The sequence below is a fragment of the Clarias gariepinus genome, chromosome 9 (genome assembly GCF_024256425.1).
Source record: "Clarias gariepinus isolate MV-2021 ecotype Netherlands chromosome 9, CGAR_prim_01v2, whole genome shotgun sequence".
Classification (NCBI taxonomy): domain Eukaryota; kingdom Metazoa; phylum Chordata; class Actinopteri; order Siluriformes; family Clariidae; genus Clarias; species Clarias gariepinus.
The window spans coordinates 32,242,663-32,259,624 of NC_071108.1; the positions used below are offsets into that span (position 1 = coordinate 32,242,663).

A 16,962-nucleotide genomic window follows, 5' to 3' on the forward strand; every position below is an offset into this window, starting at 1 on the left:
GGTTTGTATTTATCTGTGTGTGAGCGCTATCTGGTGGTGGACAGCCGCCATTTTGAATCGAAGCTTCTTCCATTTTCTAATCGCGCGCCAAGAGAGCAAGTAGTGCCGGTCTCCGTCGCACGATCAGCATTGAACTATGTGTTCTTTAGATGAAAATAGTTCCTTGTCTTATTTAAAAAAAAAACACAAATACTTTAGTATTTTAATATCAGGACTATATGAAAATTTTAAATAGGAACAAAATAAAAAATAAGCAGCAAGTATAATTAAAATCTTGTTTAAAAAAAATAATAAGTGAGGTAAATTAGGCGCGGATGGATATATGTTGGCGAAGAGTACAGGGCGCGGCAGGTAACTCGGCGACAGTTAATTGAGCTCGTTGTGAGGAGTGCGCGGTGTAGGTGAGGAGGGGGAAAAGTCACATTTAATTTCTGACTTATATTTACAAAAGTTATATAAAATATGATTATTAACGTTTTTAGAAGGTTATGTTTTTTAAAGCATTTTAAATCTAAAGAATTAATACAATAATCAACAAATGATTATTATTATTAAAATATAATCCAGATTAATTGATCATATTCGAAGAAAACTTTGAGTCAACATGTTTTGTACGGCGAAATATGATGTTACAAATGTCTTAAATACGGCCAATCCACAAATTAAGTCAGTTTTATATTTATTGAATTTTTGGTGATGTTCGTGGATGTTTAAGTTAACCGTTTTTAGCTCCTCGTTAGCACAACGGTTAAGTTTTACATGACGCTTAATGAATAAAAATAGAAAAGAAAAAGGTAAAAATAAAAGAATTCGGGACTTTTTTTTTTTTTTGTGGTCTGTGCATATTTGGGCCAAAAGCCGGGTTTGTTTTATTTAACATAATGTTAATAAGTGCTAACAGGTGCTAACTATCATCCATGCGCACGCGGCGGTTAGGTGTTAGGTGCACGCGTTTAAGTGTTCGCACTGCACGAGTTGCCGCACGTGTTTGTATTCATGTAGATATGTTTGTGTATTCATTTACAGTTTTTGTGGAACATTTAAGGACAATTAAGGAAAGATGACCGGACGTGCGAGAGCCAGAGCCCGGGGCCGAGCTCGCGGTCAGGAGATTTCAGCCCCAGGCCCGGTAAGGATGCACATGTCCCCTTGTTACCAAGGAAACGTATTAAAGTTAATAAATATGCATTGTTAGCACGTGTTTTCTTTTCTAGGTGAATAATAGTTACTGGTACTGCGTTAACATGAAAAAGACATGTTTATGCATGTTTTCTTGAATTCAAGTGACTGACCCCTATATTATTTGACCATGAAATATGGTTGGTTTGAAAATTAAGTTAACTGTAAAAGATTCAGAAAAAGACATAAAGTGGTTTCTAACACTTTGCACATCAAACTTCATAAACTAATCATTACTTCAGGTTTGCAAGTCATAGTGATGATCAAAACTATGGATCAGAGGGATGCATGCACATTTTTAAACAGTGGGTCCCACAATAAATAAATGAACTGATGTTGCAGAAGATTAATCAACACCGGATTTGAGAAATTATCCAAACTGGACTTTAATTAGTATTAATTACCAGTGATTGTTTGCATATTAATTTTCATGCATGTGTTGAAAACTGGTAGTAAGTTGTAGAGAAAACAAAAGCAGTTCCACACAATTGTATTTTGAGGAGTGTATGATGTATACAAAAAAATGAATACGGAGCATTTTCATTGGCTGGAGACTGCAGAATTGACCAATCAAAAATACCCTTAAAACATTGTGAAAGGTAAGAGCTGGCTACGTTGGGTTACTGCCAGCCTTACTTTAGTTCTTGTGGGAATGCGTCACAGATGTATATACATTACATGCGCACATAAGTTAAAAAGTTTGGTCCCCCACTCTGTGTCCCCACATACGTACACAAATTTGTGTAAAATACACAGTACACTTTAAAAAGGTAACATTTATTTGCGAAGCATTGCATTTGTTTCGCTACTTACAGTCTCGTAAATAATTTTATGCGGGTAAATTCAAACATGTCATGATGGGGGGGTAAATAAGCCGCATACATCTTAAGGTAGAGATTTGTGGCTGAATTGGCATAATTGAACAGCAAGATATAAAGTTTTTTTATATGTATTTTATTTTTTCTGGATGGTGTTGCTAAAATGCAATATTGTGCCATAATAAACTCACCCATTTGTTGGATTTTTTTAGAGAATGTTACTTAGTTTCCCAGAGGTCTGAAACCTATATGCAAATATGTTCCAGCTGGAAGAAAAGTGGTTTACTGCCCAAAACAAATATTTTAAGGACTATTTTTATTAGTTTGATATTTGTTAATTTCACATTTCAGAGATATAACCTACCAACTTTTCTGTACATCTATCTATGTGAATAGTAAGACAAAATGAAAACATTAAGAACACTGTGTACAAAGATGGAACTGTTTGTCAGATGACATAGCCTTTAAAAACTAGGGCATTTTTTGCATTGTCTTAATAAATATGGAAACCTTTATAAATTGCTCTGTGTGTCCACCAAGTGCCTAAGTCTGTGAATATTGTGTGTGTATATATGTATATATACATACTGTATTTAAAGTGTGAACATAATTCATTCTGGAAGCATGCTGGTATATCAACTCGTAAATCAGAGTGAATTTCCCCACAAGAGATAATGGAAAATCAGAGTTTCACAGCCCAAAAATTAATCATGAAAATAATTAATACAAAATGTAAAGTATAAATAAAACAAATTAACCTGCACTTTACCTTTGTAAAGAATCCCCACAGAAAAGTGTTTCTGTTGGTGTGTTTGCGTGTGAAGCTGAAATAATATGAAGGGCTACTGTGTACGACGACGTTTACACATTAACGGAAACACTGCTGTCAGTAAACTTCCTAAACAAGAAAATCTCTTCTAACGGAATCACTGTCTCTCTGACGGAGACTCTGGAAACTAAATTGCTGAAACTGCAGCATGCACTTGTCACAAAGTTTTAATAAAGTCCATGTGCACAGATTTTGACGTAATACACATGATATAGTTAGGGGTCAGGATTGTTTAATATAGAGTGACATCTTTTTTCAGCATGACCTAGGTAATACGATGAACTAGATTTTTTTTTTTTTTCATTTTAACCCACTACACAAACATGACTGAGCACAGGATTTATACATGTTATGGTTGTTTTCTGTCACCAAAAATATGTGCATATTGTAAGATCTAAAAGAACTGGTTCTACTTGATGACAGAAAACCCAAATGTCCAGTACCCCTTTGACACACACTATCAGCGCTTCTTTATAAGCAGATTTTTATTTAAATAAAAATGCATATAAATAAATTAGTCTTTGACGGTTGCTGGCACAGATCTGTGCCACTTAAGTTTTAAGGGTTTAATTTTCCAGGGTTCCAGATGGTGTTTCTCTGTAAAGTGTATGCGACTGTTGGTATGCTATTTTTTTTTTTAATGGCAGCTGCCATTTGTTGCATTTACTGGCTCTTAGAACACCACTCTCATGGTAGCAAAATAAACAGGTACAGAAGCGTTAGCATGTGCTTTTGCGGCTGTCAAACTTAAGCAACCTCAGGGTACTCTGTTGGAAAACATTTATACAGTCCCGATCAAAAGTTTAAGACCACTTGAAAAATGGCGAAAAATCATATTTTGCATGGTTGAATCTTAACAAGGTTCCAGGTAGAGCTTCAACATGCAACAAGAAGAAATTTTTTGAGCATGCAATTTAATGAAAACAACAATTAAACTGAAACAGGCTGTTTTACAGCTGATCAAAAGTTTAGGACCACACCGCCAAAAAAACACGTAACCCCTCATGAGGTGAGTGGGAACATTTCTTCAAGTGGTGAAGATGGCCGCACGAAGGGCATCTACTGTCTGGAACTGTTGTCCATTTTTGTAAACTTCCCTTGCCATCCATCCTTGAAGGTTTTTAATTGGATTTAGATTAGGGGAACACGAAGGATGGGCCAAAAGAGTGATGTTATTCTCCTGGAAGAAGTCCCTTGTCCTGCGGGCATTGTGTACTGTCGCGTTGTCCTGTTGAAAAACCCAGTTGTTACCACACAGACGAGGGCCCATTGTTCCACTAAAGGAGAAAGCACCCCAGACCATTATGGCGCCCCTCCACTGTGGTGCGTAGAAAGCATCTCAGGTGGGATCTGCTTGTCATGCCAGTAACGTTGGAAACCATCAGGACCATCAAGGTTACAATTTTTCTCTCATCAGAGAATAAAACTTTCTTTCACCTTTGAATGTCTCATGTTTGGTGCTCTCGTGCAAAGTCCATACGAGCAGTTCTGTGGCATTTAAGGAGACGAGGTCTTTGAAGACATTTTTATGTTTTTGAAGCTCTTCAGTCTCAGATGCCATCTGATGGTTATGAGGTTGCAGTCATCCCCAGTAACGGCCTTAATTTGGGTTGAGGATTGTCCAGTGTCTTGACGGACAGCCAATTTGATGCTCCGGCTTGACGTTTTGTTCCATAACCCTCAGGATCATTTAAGAAATTCCAAATAACTGTCTTACTGCGTCCCACCTCAGCAGCGGTGGCGCGCTGTGAGGGACCCTGCTTATGCAGGTTAACAACCTGACCACGTTCAAAAAGGGAGAGTTTTTTTGCCTTTACCATCAGAACGTGTGACTACCTGACAGAAAATAACGAAGAATCCACATCTTTGCTCAGATTTGGCCTTTTAAAGACATGTGGTCCTAAAATTTTTATCAGCTGTAAAACAGCCTGTTTCAGTTTAAAAGTTATTTTCAATTATTTGCATGCTCAAAAAAAAAAAATCTTACTCCCATTTCTTCTTGTTGCATGTTTAAGCTCTACTTGGAATTTTAAGAGCCAACCATGCAAAATATGATTTGTTGCCCTTTTTCAAGTGGTCTTAATCTTTTGATCAGGACTATATATTATATAACAGTGGTCTCCAACCATTTTTCACGGTCTAGTTTTATGCATGACAATTTTCCATGGACCGGCCCTTGTGTGCTCTTAAAGATTAACAAAGTGCTTAAAAATACAGTAAAACCTTAGATTGAGAGTAACTTGGTCTGCGAGTGTTTTGCAAGATGAGCAAATTATTAACTTTATAAATGATCAAGGTATTGAAATACACGTAGTATGCACACGCTTTGTTTTCTGAGTGTCTCGTGATCACAACTGAACCAATGGTTCTTCTCTCATTTGGGCTGCAGGATTGAGTAATCGTCTCCCATGCTCAGTCTCAGTACACATGCATCGCTCATATAGGCTGTTTACTATAACATGTGCGAGTAAATCTTTTTTTTTATTATTTAAAATTACCCTTAAAAATATGGGGCAGTGGTGGCTCAGTCGGTTAAGGCTGTGGGTTATTGATCGGAAGGTCGGGGGTTCGAGCCCCAGCATCGCCAAGTTTCTACTGTTGAGCCCTTGAGCAAGGCCCTTAACCCTATCTGCTCCAGGGGTGCTGTAAACTGGCTGAACCTGCTCTCTGACCCCAGTTTCCTAATTGGGATATGCGAAGAAGAAATTTCACTGTGCTGTAAAGTACATGTGACAAATAATTGAATATTCTTTTTCTTCTTCTTCTAATTGTATTATTATTATTATTGTGTAGTGACTGTTCTTTAGTACCCGTTCTGCAACAACAACCCCGGTGAAGATAAGGTTAAAAAGGCTGTAGCAATGCGGGAGATTATTCTGTTTAACAACAACGCAATGTCACATTTTCCTAAAATCCTCGAAAGGAAGTGTCAATAGAGGGGCTACTTGTTAAAGTCACAGAAATAGAACATTGCAGTTATTCAGTTAGTGAGTGAGTGAGACTTACTGTGTAAGTCGTCCTACACAGTAAACCCTTTTTTCCTCTCTCGTCTTACATCAGTCACAATTTTTTAAACAAATCACAAAATAGGTAAGTGCAGGTTAATTTGTTTTATTTTGTATTAATCATTTTTATATGAATATTTTTGTGTTGTGGAATGAATTATCTGAGTTTTCATTTTTTCTTATAGGGAAATTTGTTTTGATGTACAAGCACACTTCCAGAACTAATTATGCTCACAATCCAAGGTTTTAACTGTAGTACATAAGCTTGTGATCCCTAAGCTTGTTTATCTGTGATGAGACGGTCCCATGTGAGAGTAATGGAGGACAAACACACATGACGTCTATTCCTTATGTCCACTTTGCTCAGTAATAAAAAAAATAAAAAATAATTCTGTCACTGCAGCCCATTTTCTTCCATCAGTCAGGATTGGTGAAAATGTAAGCAGGGTTTTTTGTGGTGATCTTAGGATATAGAAATTATGTTAAGCATACTTATGATGGTCTGATATCTGATGGACAGTAAAATAGGAATACTTTTAAAAATGGTTATTTATAGCTTCCTATCACCTTTTGGCTTCTGTTGTATATGAGTTGTAATATGAATTGAAATATGCTTGGAGTAAACAGTAAATGGAGTAAATGTGCTCTCATCTGATTAGTGAAGACATGGGTAGGTGATGATGGTTGTTGAATATAGAATGAACATGGACAATTTAGCATGCTCTCTTTCTCCTTTATTTAATTACATTTAGCAACAACCTCCGCCTCAGGAGGCAGCCCAGCCTGTGTTTCCACCACCTTCTGAGGCACAAGTCGTTGGAAGGGGAAGACAGAAAACGGCCCCATCATGGACACCTGAAGGTAGCATTAAATTCTTGCTGTCTCCTGGCAGAAGTGGCATCTACATAGCATTTATGATTTTTGACTGATGTGCTTATTTATAATCTTATAAATCTAATAATCATTTGAGATGTATAAGTAATCTATTTCCTTTTTTTCTTTAGATGTGCTTCAGATTTCCCTTGGTTTTCAGCAAGTCAAGCTCGGAGAGAGAGGAGGACGCAGGCGGGATTTCCATGACTCTGGAGTCAACACTCGGCAGAAGATGGAACATGTCAAGGATTCCAAGGAGGGTTAGTTTTGATGCAGCAGGATGTTTAAAAAAAATTTAATCCCTTACAGCTAAGAGTATTTTTATTACTTTATTTATTTATTTTTTTGCATTAGTGTGTTTTAATGATTGTCAAGGTTTAGAAATTGTGCAATGTGATGTCTTGTCGTCTTTTTTTTTCCAGCACAACCTAGCCAATGTAATGAAATGCTTTTTATTTAATTTTAACCAACTCTATAAACCTAAAGGCAAAAACTGTCAAGTTTTTAAATCCAGTAGATATTTTTTTTTCTATTTCTCTACTGAGTTTTCACACAGGGAGTTTGCTACACCTCGGTGCAACACCTTCTCTAATTTACACACCACTTTCTGCTTAACGTAGGCAAAGAAATACCATAGGGCCGTGTTTTCAGTTGATTTTATGACTAAACTAATCTGTATTTTTGTGAGTTAAATTTTTTTTGTGTTTATATATACTGTATATAATTTTTTATTATTATAATTTTTTTGTGTGACATCACCTTATTCTGTTAGTTGTAAAACTTGTGCATTTGGAACATAACTTTAGTCCTATTTGACTTACTCGAAAATCCAAACAGAGATTGATGCCTAATTTTTTAATTTATTATTTGTCTTTTTTTGTTTGTTTGTTTTTGTTTTTTTTAGGTATAAATTTGTAGTCGTTGACGGTGAAACGGTCTTATGTGTGTGCCCTAGTTTTTTGAGACACAAATTACTTCATGTTCTAAGACTAAAAAAGTGTTTTCTAGGTGATGTATTTGCAATTGCAGACTTCGCCTCAAAAAAAAAATTGTTGCTATGTAATGGACTGTTAATTTTTTCTTCAGGGGTGTCTGGCTCAAAGATTGAGCTCAGGGCGAACTATACGCGCCTGCTGTCTCGGCCCCAGTGGGTTCTGTATCAATACCATGTTGACTTTAAACCACCCATGGAGTCCCGGCGCATGCGCTCTGCTCTGCTCTATAATCACGAGGAACTACTCGGCAAAGCGAGGACCTTTGATGGAACCATCCTCTTCTTGCCTCACCGACTTCAGAACACTGTAAATGATTGTATTTTGTCAGTAGTTGCATTGTTATTTTTTTAAAAGATGTAAACCACAAACTAGTGCTGGTTAGAGGGCAAGCACACGTAATAGTGTTGCCATAATGGATACATGCATACATAAGAACTAACTTGGTTTAGTTCTATTAACAGTAAAGTATAATGAGTGTAGCTTTAAATATTTAATGTATTTTGGCACAAACTCTTGGCCTTCCTTTATGAATACATTTATGGTCAAATTGGTATCTGCCATTTGTGGTACCTGGTCATCACAAATATATAACATGATGTATTATTTTGAGACCTTATGTTGCTTTGTTAAATTAGATATACGTCATGTGTATGGTAGCTAACAGCTGTAGTGTTCCTGTAGGAGACGGTGCTGTGGACTCAGAGTAAGTTTGAAGAGAAAGTCCAGATCACTATCACATTGACCAATGAGCTGCCTCCATCCTCTCCTGTGTGCCTGCAGTTCTACAACATTATCTTCAGAAGGTAAGAAGTAATTTCTTTTAGGTGTTAGTCTTGTTTTGCGTCATTTAAAAAAAAAAATCTTTTCTTTTTTATATATAGGGTTTTGAAGATTCTAAACCTGCAACAGATCGGACGTCATTACTACAACCCAGAGGACCCAATGAACATTCCTAAGCACAGGTACTTGCTTCTTATTGTTTCATCCTGCACATTTATAACACTAGGCGATGAATACCATAACAGAGGAGTAAGGACTTAAGATAACACTAGAGTAAAACTGATGTTTGAATTTAAGCTTATAAAGCATTTGATCTCTATCGTGTTTTTATTGCAGGCTGACAATCTGGCCTGGCTTTGTGACCAACATCCTGCAGTACGAGTCCAGCATCATGCTGTGTCTTGATGTGAGCCATAAGGTGTTGCGCAGCGAGACTGTTCTCGACTTCATGGGCAGTCTAAGACAGCAGTGTGGAGACCAGCGCTTTGTTGAAATCTGCACCAAGGAGCTGGTTGGACTTGTTGTTCTCACCAAGTAATGGCCCATACAAACACGTACACAATGTCTGTGCTGTTTATTAAACATAGATAAGTTAGTACTAGGAGTTATGTAACAGTGGTTAAATAAACTGTGCATTTTTTGTGTGTGGTTAGCTAGCACACACAAACATTGTCTTCCACCAGTTTTCAAATCATATTTAATTACAATACAAAATTGGATAATGTACCTGAAATTATACCATTTAAATTATACCTTGTAAAGTACCTTGTACCTTTTATTCAATTATACCTTGTAAAATTGTTTCCTGACAGAGGAGTGTTTCCATTAGTGTGTTAATGCGCGCACGCTTGTATGTAAATCATCCTACACAGTAGCTTCCTCCATCCTCTATTTGAGAGGAGGAAGGGGTCGTTTTCCTTTTGTCTTACTTCAGCATCACGCACGTGCACAAATGTGCTCAGAGAACGAAAACACTGCTCTGTCAGGATTCTTTTCAAAGGTAAAGTGAAGAGTAATTTCTTTTATTTTTACTTTATATTGTACTAATTATTTCTATATGAATATTTTTGGACTGTGGAATGAATAATTGGAGTTTCCTTAATTTCTTATGGGGAAATTTGCTTTGATATGCTTGTGTACGAAAACACTCATATGCCACCGGAACAAATTATGCTCACAGTTCAAAGTTTAACTGTACAAACAAATTTGTATCAACTGTAAAACTATTTTTTTAAAATTGCCTTACTCACCCGAGATCTCTGGCTAGTTTGGTGCTAACAGGACTTGAACATGCAGACCTCCAGTTTTTCCAGTTTGTCTGACAAAATGCACCACGGTTGGAAATCGTTTAAATTTGACCAACGTCTCAGCTAAACTGAATATGCAATACAAATTCAACTATGTAGATTATTATGGCCCTTTTTTAGATATGCGTATGTGTGCATACGGTATGTGGCAAAATGTACAGTACTGAAACTCTTGCATTTTGGATGCGCTGCATTTGTCAACACACCATAGCTTCAGACACATGTTTCTGGGAGTAAAAAGGAAGTTGTGGTTGTGCATTTGTTATTGGAAGTGGGGTCTCCCGACAGAGGAAAAAGTATTCATGGTTGAGTATTTCTGCTCATACGGAAGTGGTTGTGATTGGGGACCGAGTTTAAAAAAGGTGCCGGAACACGTTCCTTTCCATACCCGTCCCATTCCCCTGATCTTTTGTTTCGGGAATCTGAGTTGAGAATCTCGGTCAATTATATGAACACTGTCTAAAGCGAGGCAGTGCACACGCTTCGAACACTTACATTACTCATACCATGGTAAATCAACATGGTAATAGTGTGTATGATGGTTTCTTTCAGGTGAAATAAACTCAGATGTTCAGGTGATATTGTTTATCTTTTCAGATTTTTTTTCTGGTACTGTATATTTGGACGCAAACTGTCTGCTTGTATGTGTATATATGTATGTACACACACATTGTGTACATATGTATGAGAGTACTTGAGTTTTTTTTTATGTGCTGACTTGGAATCATTTTACTAAACGCAGGTATAATAACAAGACGTACAGAGTTGATGACATTGCTTGGGATCATACACCCAACAACACCTTTAAGAGAGGAGACACTGATATAAGTTTCAATGACTACTTCAAGAAGGTAGGCGGGTTATAGATGATACTTGAGGTTCCTGCATTTATAGGTGAGGCTCATTTCACTGTTTGTTGCTGTCCTCATTTATTCTGATTTTAGCAATACGGTCTGGAGATCACTGATAGGAACCAGGTTTTGCTGGTCAGTCACCTTAAGAGGCTGGGACCTTCAGGAGCTCCTCCACCAGGACCTGCCTTGCTCATCCCAGAGTTCTGCTACCTCACAGGTCAGTATGAAGCATGGGAGAAACACTGTTGACAGCCAGTTATTGTGCTTATTTTTTGTAACTTGCGCAGGTCTGACTGATAAGATGCGCAGCGACTTTAACATCATGAGGGATCTGTCCTCTTACACCAAACTGAGCCCAGATCAGAGGGAGAACCGTCTGAACAGATTCATCAACAACATGAGCACGTAATTAATCAAATAATTTTTTTATTTGTATTGTGCTTTTGATTATGGATCTTGAGAGGAGTGGTAGCTTTACAGGAAAAAAAATATAAATCTCGAATCTTCATAATATGAAATGGCCCCAAATGACAGCCACCTGAACCTGGTCTACTGACATACTGTAGTTGAGCCAAGGCGTTTACACCAAGTCTTTTAAAATCTTTTCCAGGAATGCCAGTGCTCAAGCTGCTCTCAGTCCATGGGGTCTAAGGTTTGAGAACAAGCTGCTGAATTTGACTGGAAGAGTTCTTCCTTCTGAGAGGATCCTGCAGGGAGCAAGAGCAGTAAGAGGAATCACGTAATACATCATAAACAGAACTGTCATATGTGACTCACTGAGTTTTGTGTGTGTTTGCTTGTCTGGACGCAGTACGAGTACAGCCCATGGGCTGCGGATTGGTCTAAAGAGATGCGAGGTCTTCCTCTGATGAGCAGCCTGCCTCTCGACAACTGGCTGATGTTCTTTACACGTCGTAATGCTGACGTCACTTACGCCCTGCTGGACACCCTCAAGAAAGTTTCGAAGCCCTTGGGCATCCGAATACAGAGGCCGGGAATGTGAGCCAACTCTCTTATCTGGTGTTTAAAAAGGAACTCCTAGAGAAATGTAAAATGTAGAGACAACAGCTTTTTTTTTCCATTCAAATGGCAGTGGTTATTGCGTATAGTGCGGTTTCTTTAACTAAAGAAATGTTATGCAACTATCATGTCCTACATCTGCTAGACTACATGGTGTCTCACTTTTTCTACTTTTCCCTAAACAGGATTGAGTATGAGGATCGGCAGGAGGCGCTGCTGAGAGCCCTGCAACAGAATGTGGGGCAACAAGTTCAGATGGTGAGTCCGTCACATTGGATAGACTCGGATTAGGTTAGGTTTATATTTCTTCAGTGCGAGTATAGAAAAGATAAAAACTGGTATCATGCCATTATTGGTAAATTAGGTATAGGTGTAAAAGGTGTGGAGAGGGTGTAAGGGAAGGAAAAGCTGTAGGGTTGATGTGTGAGAAGGAATTCCCTTCTCATGGTTTGGCATGCGAATAATGGGGTAATTATGGTTAACAGTAAGGCTGTTTCCATATAAAAAAATCAACAAAAGAAGAAAAATCATACTAAATATTGCACTGTATTTAATGGTTGTATATTGAATGTCTGAAACATCTTTTTGAAACATAAGACCATGGCTTAAGCGTGATGAGCAATAAATAGAATTCAATTTATTACAATTATATTTTGTAGTCTTGTTCCCTAACCCATATCCCCTGATTTGAAAAATTTATTGGAAATGTTGCTTATTTTACTGTTTATTAGTGGAAGTGGTTTCTTTGTTAAAGCGGTTTCATCTTTAGTGATTTATGTGGTAAAAACAATGTAGTTCTATGATTCCTATTTGCTTTTCATGGCAGTATTTCCTGATGGGTTAGTAGTAATATTAATAGCCTTATCCTACACACTGCTTAGAATTACACGTCACAAATAGTGATGCTTTAAAGCGCTCGTATTGCAAATATGATGTATGGTTTGTGTGTGTAAGGTCGTTGTGATCCTCCCCACCAATCGAAAGGATAAATATGATTGTGTGAAGAAGTTTCTGTGTGTGGACTGTCCCACTCCAAGCCAGTGTGTGGTTGCGCGCACCATCAGCAAACCTCAAGCCCTCATGACCATTGCCACAAAGATCGCTCTGCAGATCAACTGCAAAATGGGAGGAGAGCTATGGAGTGTCGAGATTCCGGTACTGTCCTTTTACTGAAATTTTACTGAAGAAAATGGGTAGTTTCTGTCTGACAATGTCATTGCAACTATATTCTAACCAAAATATGTATTTTTGTAATTGATAGTGTTATCTCCTAATTCTGATGATGATATAAAACATATTGCCTTTTTTTGCTATTCTAGTTAAAGCACCTCATGATTGTGGGTATCGACTGTTACCACGACACTGCTGCAGGGAAGAGATCCATCGGTGCTCTGGTTGCCAGTCTTAACCATGGCATGTCCAGGTAATTAAAAACACGGATTTTGTGGACACTGTCAACAATGTTAAGAAGGTTGTGCTTAACTGGACTTTTAGACCAAGTTTGCAACTTTCCTAAGAACATAGCTGTTTGTGGCATATTTATAACTTAAAGAGGAAAAATTAGGTAACATTAATTAGAATTATAAATGGCAAAAAGGCATATCTTTGCATAACAAATGCAGTGTCCAATTATATGCAGATTGTGTCCTTTGTGTTTTACCACATCTCATCACTTGGTGAGATGTAAAATTCTTTCTGTGATCGCACTCCTGATGTTTTTTCTTTCTTTTTAATCCTTCATGTTACAACCTAAAGGCTATTTTATTGTTTTATTATGAACTATATTTAAGCTCAATGATGGAAAGTTTCAGAGACATTTAACTGCACTTACCTCAAGTTTTTTTACCTCTTAACAAACATGGAACTGGGTTCCATTTTTTTTTTTTTTTTTTTTTTTTTTTAATCTTCTGAAGGTTGCTTCCATCTTAACCTTTTTACCTTACTCAGTGTCTGGACATTTGTTTTGCTGCTGTAAAATGTTGACACCATACTGTCTGTCTTTCAGGTGGTTTTCAAAGTGTGTCCTGCAAAGTCGTGGTCAAGAGATAATCGAAGGACTCAAAGTGGCTCTGCAGAGTCGGTCATGCACTCTGTTGTAACCTCAAAAGTCATTTTATCACATCGCATTCTTCTTGCAATACAGCTTTATGCTCAGGACTTGTATAGATTAAATACTGTCAGTGTAGTATGAAAACTTGACTGCTTTGCCACAATGACACTTTTAAAAGTGCTATATAAATATAAGTTGTGGTTGTTGTTTTTTTTTTTTTCCTCAGCTGCACTGAAGGCGTACTTTAAATACAACAATTGTTTGCCGTCTCGCATCATCGTGTACCGAGACGGCGTGGGTGATGGCATGCTGGAGACTGTAGTCAGCTACGAAGTGCCTCAGATCATGCAGTCCATCAAGGCCATGGGCGAAGATTATGCGTGAGACTTCACACATCTCAATAACGCAGACTGACGCACCTGGGCGTTTTCTTAGCCATCACTATTTCTGTGTACAGGCCCAAACTGTCCGTGGTGGTGGTAAAGAAACGCATTTCATCTAGATTCTTCGCTTTACTAGATGCCAGACTGGGAAACCCTCCCCCTGGGACAGTCGTCGACACTGAAGTCACACGACCTGAGTGGTACGTTGGTCATAAATCCCTTTCACAGAAATCAGGCTAATAAAGTCTTTAAGCCCTGCCTTCACAGTCTAGGATTTGCTTCTATGTCACAGCTGTGGTAACCTAACCAATCATAGATAAAGCCTTGTATTCTTGTAACTAGTCTGTAACACAGAAGGCAGAGTGTATGTAGAAAAGTTAATTTTTGCAATTTACCCCTTTTTACCCGCTTCTGAAAGGACGGGCTATAGTTAATCAGTCTTTCTTTAGAGTGATCCCAGATCCAGACTGCATTTTCTGTTTAAATGTTGATGCCCCGATTTTTCAGGTATGACTTCTTCATTGTGAGTCAGGCAGTACGTTTCGGCACCGTGGCCCCCACTCACTACAACGTGGTGTACGACAGCAGTGGCCTCAGACCAGACCACATGCAAAGACTCACCTATAAACTTTGCCACATGTATTACAACTGGCAGGTAAAAGACAAGTCTTTTTTTAAACGGTGTGAAGCAGGGTTAACGATTAGCCATGACCAAGCTAGAGGGTATTTCTGGTTTGAGTTATGGGGCGCTTACTATTCAAATAAATGTTATTTATATTTTTTGGAAATATCTGGTTAATTTTTTAGATACCCTATCTCACATGGAGCTTTTTATTCCCCCTCCTCTTCATTAAGGGAGTTGTTCGAGTTCCTGCACCATGCCAGTATGCCCACAAACTGGCCTTCCTTGTTGGGCAAAGCATACACAGGGAGCCCAACATCAATCTGGATGACTTCCTGTTTTATTTATAAAAGTACCACAGCTTTTTTTTTTTTTTTGAATGTTCATCCCATCAATATGATGATTTTCTTTCTTTTTTTCTTTTTTTTTTCTTTAGAAATGTGTTAAGTTGAGAGAAAAAAAACTTTTTTTTTTCCCAAGAAAAATCTAACTTTTGTTGTTAAATTTAGGTTAACTGTTGTAATTTGTCACACTGTTAATTACTTTTAGCTTGGGTTGTAAGTTTCAGTAACTTGTTTAAGTAGCAATTTTGTATGAGTAAAGTTCTTTAAAAAAAAAATTGTTCTTTAATGTGCTGTAATCTTTGTTTTTGATCATTAAAAGTTTGTAAGGCCAACGTTTTTTTTTTTGTTAAAAGATCCACCTTGCTGTTAATGGTTAAATGGTCTCATTTGTTCTTTAATAAAAACAGCTGAAGTAAAGGGTCTGGTGTCCAGGGAGATTTTTCTTTTTTTGTATTTCCAGTAGGAGGCATTATTTCACAACAGTCGGTGTCATCAGTGAAAACAAGCTGCTATAATAAAATATTATTTGTCCGTGGTCTTTAGCTCTTGGTCAAATTAAGATCTCTTTACAACTCCTAAAGATGACATCTTAAAGTTTGATTATCTAATAAACTAGGTTTGTCTAAGTAATCAAGAGGGGTACTCATGACATTATTACAAATTGTTAATGCATAGTTAACACCATAGAAATAACTATACTGTGTACAATCAACGGTAATATCCTTTTGTAACCGAGGTGCTACACTATTTTGTACTTTTAATGATGTGCGTCTTTAAAGTGCTGATGTGGAGATATAATTCAATTCAGTTTTATTTATATAGCGCTTTTAACAATGGTTATTGTCTCAAAGCAGCTTCACAACAATTAAAAAAAAATTTAAAAGGAAATTTTTTCTGGGTGTGTGTGTGAGAAAAATGTGTCTAGATAATGAGATCAATGAATGAAATGTCTGATGAGCAAGCCAAGGGTGACAGTGATGAGGAAAACCTTCCTGAGATGGCAATAGAAAGAAACTTTTGAGAGGAACCAGACTCAATTGGGGAACCCATCCTCGTTTGGGTAATAACAAATAGAAATTATATAACATAATGTGTTATGCAGCTGAAAGTTCAATATAGCAGAAGTTCTTTAACATGAAGTCCAGTTCAGCACAGGGATGAGTCAGCAGGTGCAGAAGGCAAATGGGCTCTGGAAGAACAGAAGCAGCATGTGTAGCTCCAAAAATCATAAAGCAGAAACCAGCTGGAGCTGGTCCTTCTCTGGATGCCTCAGGAACCTTGCAGGGTTGGCCTTTGTACACTGAAGCTGGCACAATCTTAGATGTGTCAGGATGGGTAGAAAAATACAAAACATGGAGAGAATGAGCGTAGTTGCCATTCAGGATAGATGTACTGGAGTATGAAGTTATGGAAAGAGATGTGTCTTAAGTCTTCTTTTAGACTGGAAAATTGTGTCTGAGCCCCGAACACTGTAAGGATATTTCAAAGCTTTGGAGCTAAATATGAAAAAGCCCTACCCCCCCTTTTGTAGATTTTGAAATTCTGGGAACTACCAGAAGTCCTGAGTTATGTGATCTTAAGGAATGTGGTGGATTGTAGCGTATCAGAAGACTGGTTAGGTATGTGGGAGCTAAACCATATAAAGCCTTGTATGTAAGTAATACTATTTTGTAATTAATTCTAAACTAAACAGGTAGCTAGTGCAGGGATTATAATATTGGGGTTATATGCTCATATTTTCTGAAACTAGTGAGATCACTAGTGAGGATGAGGGACAACCACCTAGTAATGCATTACAATTGTCCAGTCTGGAGGTCATGAATGCATGAACTAGCTTTTCTGCATCAGATACGGATAAGATGCTCCTAAGCTAGGCAACATTTCTAAGATGGAAAAAGGCTGT

General features: G+C 37.7%; 1 protein-coding gene across 1 annotated transcript; it reads left to right on the forward strand.

Annotated features, from left to right (window-relative positions):
• Positions 1-350: 350 nt before the first annotated feature.
• On the forward strand, positions 351-15,369 carry piwil1 (piwi-like RNA-mediated gene silencing 1). The gene is made up of 21 exons (XM_053504000.1): positions 351-401; positions 1,027-1,129; positions 6,584-6,692; positions 6,836-6,964; positions 7,791-8,005; positions 8,381-8,502; positions 8,581-8,661; positions 8,816-9,013; positions 10,529-10,637; positions 10,731-10,857; positions 10,928-11,045; positions 11,251-11,365; positions 11,452-11,639; positions 11,846-11,918; positions 12,615-12,815; positions 12,980-13,083; positions 13,666-13,736; positions 13,937-14,090; positions 14,168-14,293; positions 14,601-14,748; positions 14,949-15,369. The coding sequence occupies exons 2-21, from the start codon at positions 1,061-1,063 to the stop codon at positions 15,063-15,065; spliced, it is 2,574 nt and encodes an 857-aa protein (XP_053359975.1). The 5' UTR covers positions 351-401; positions 1,027-1,060; the 3' UTR covers positions 15,066-15,369.
• Positions 15,370-16,962: the final 1,593 nt, after the last annotated feature.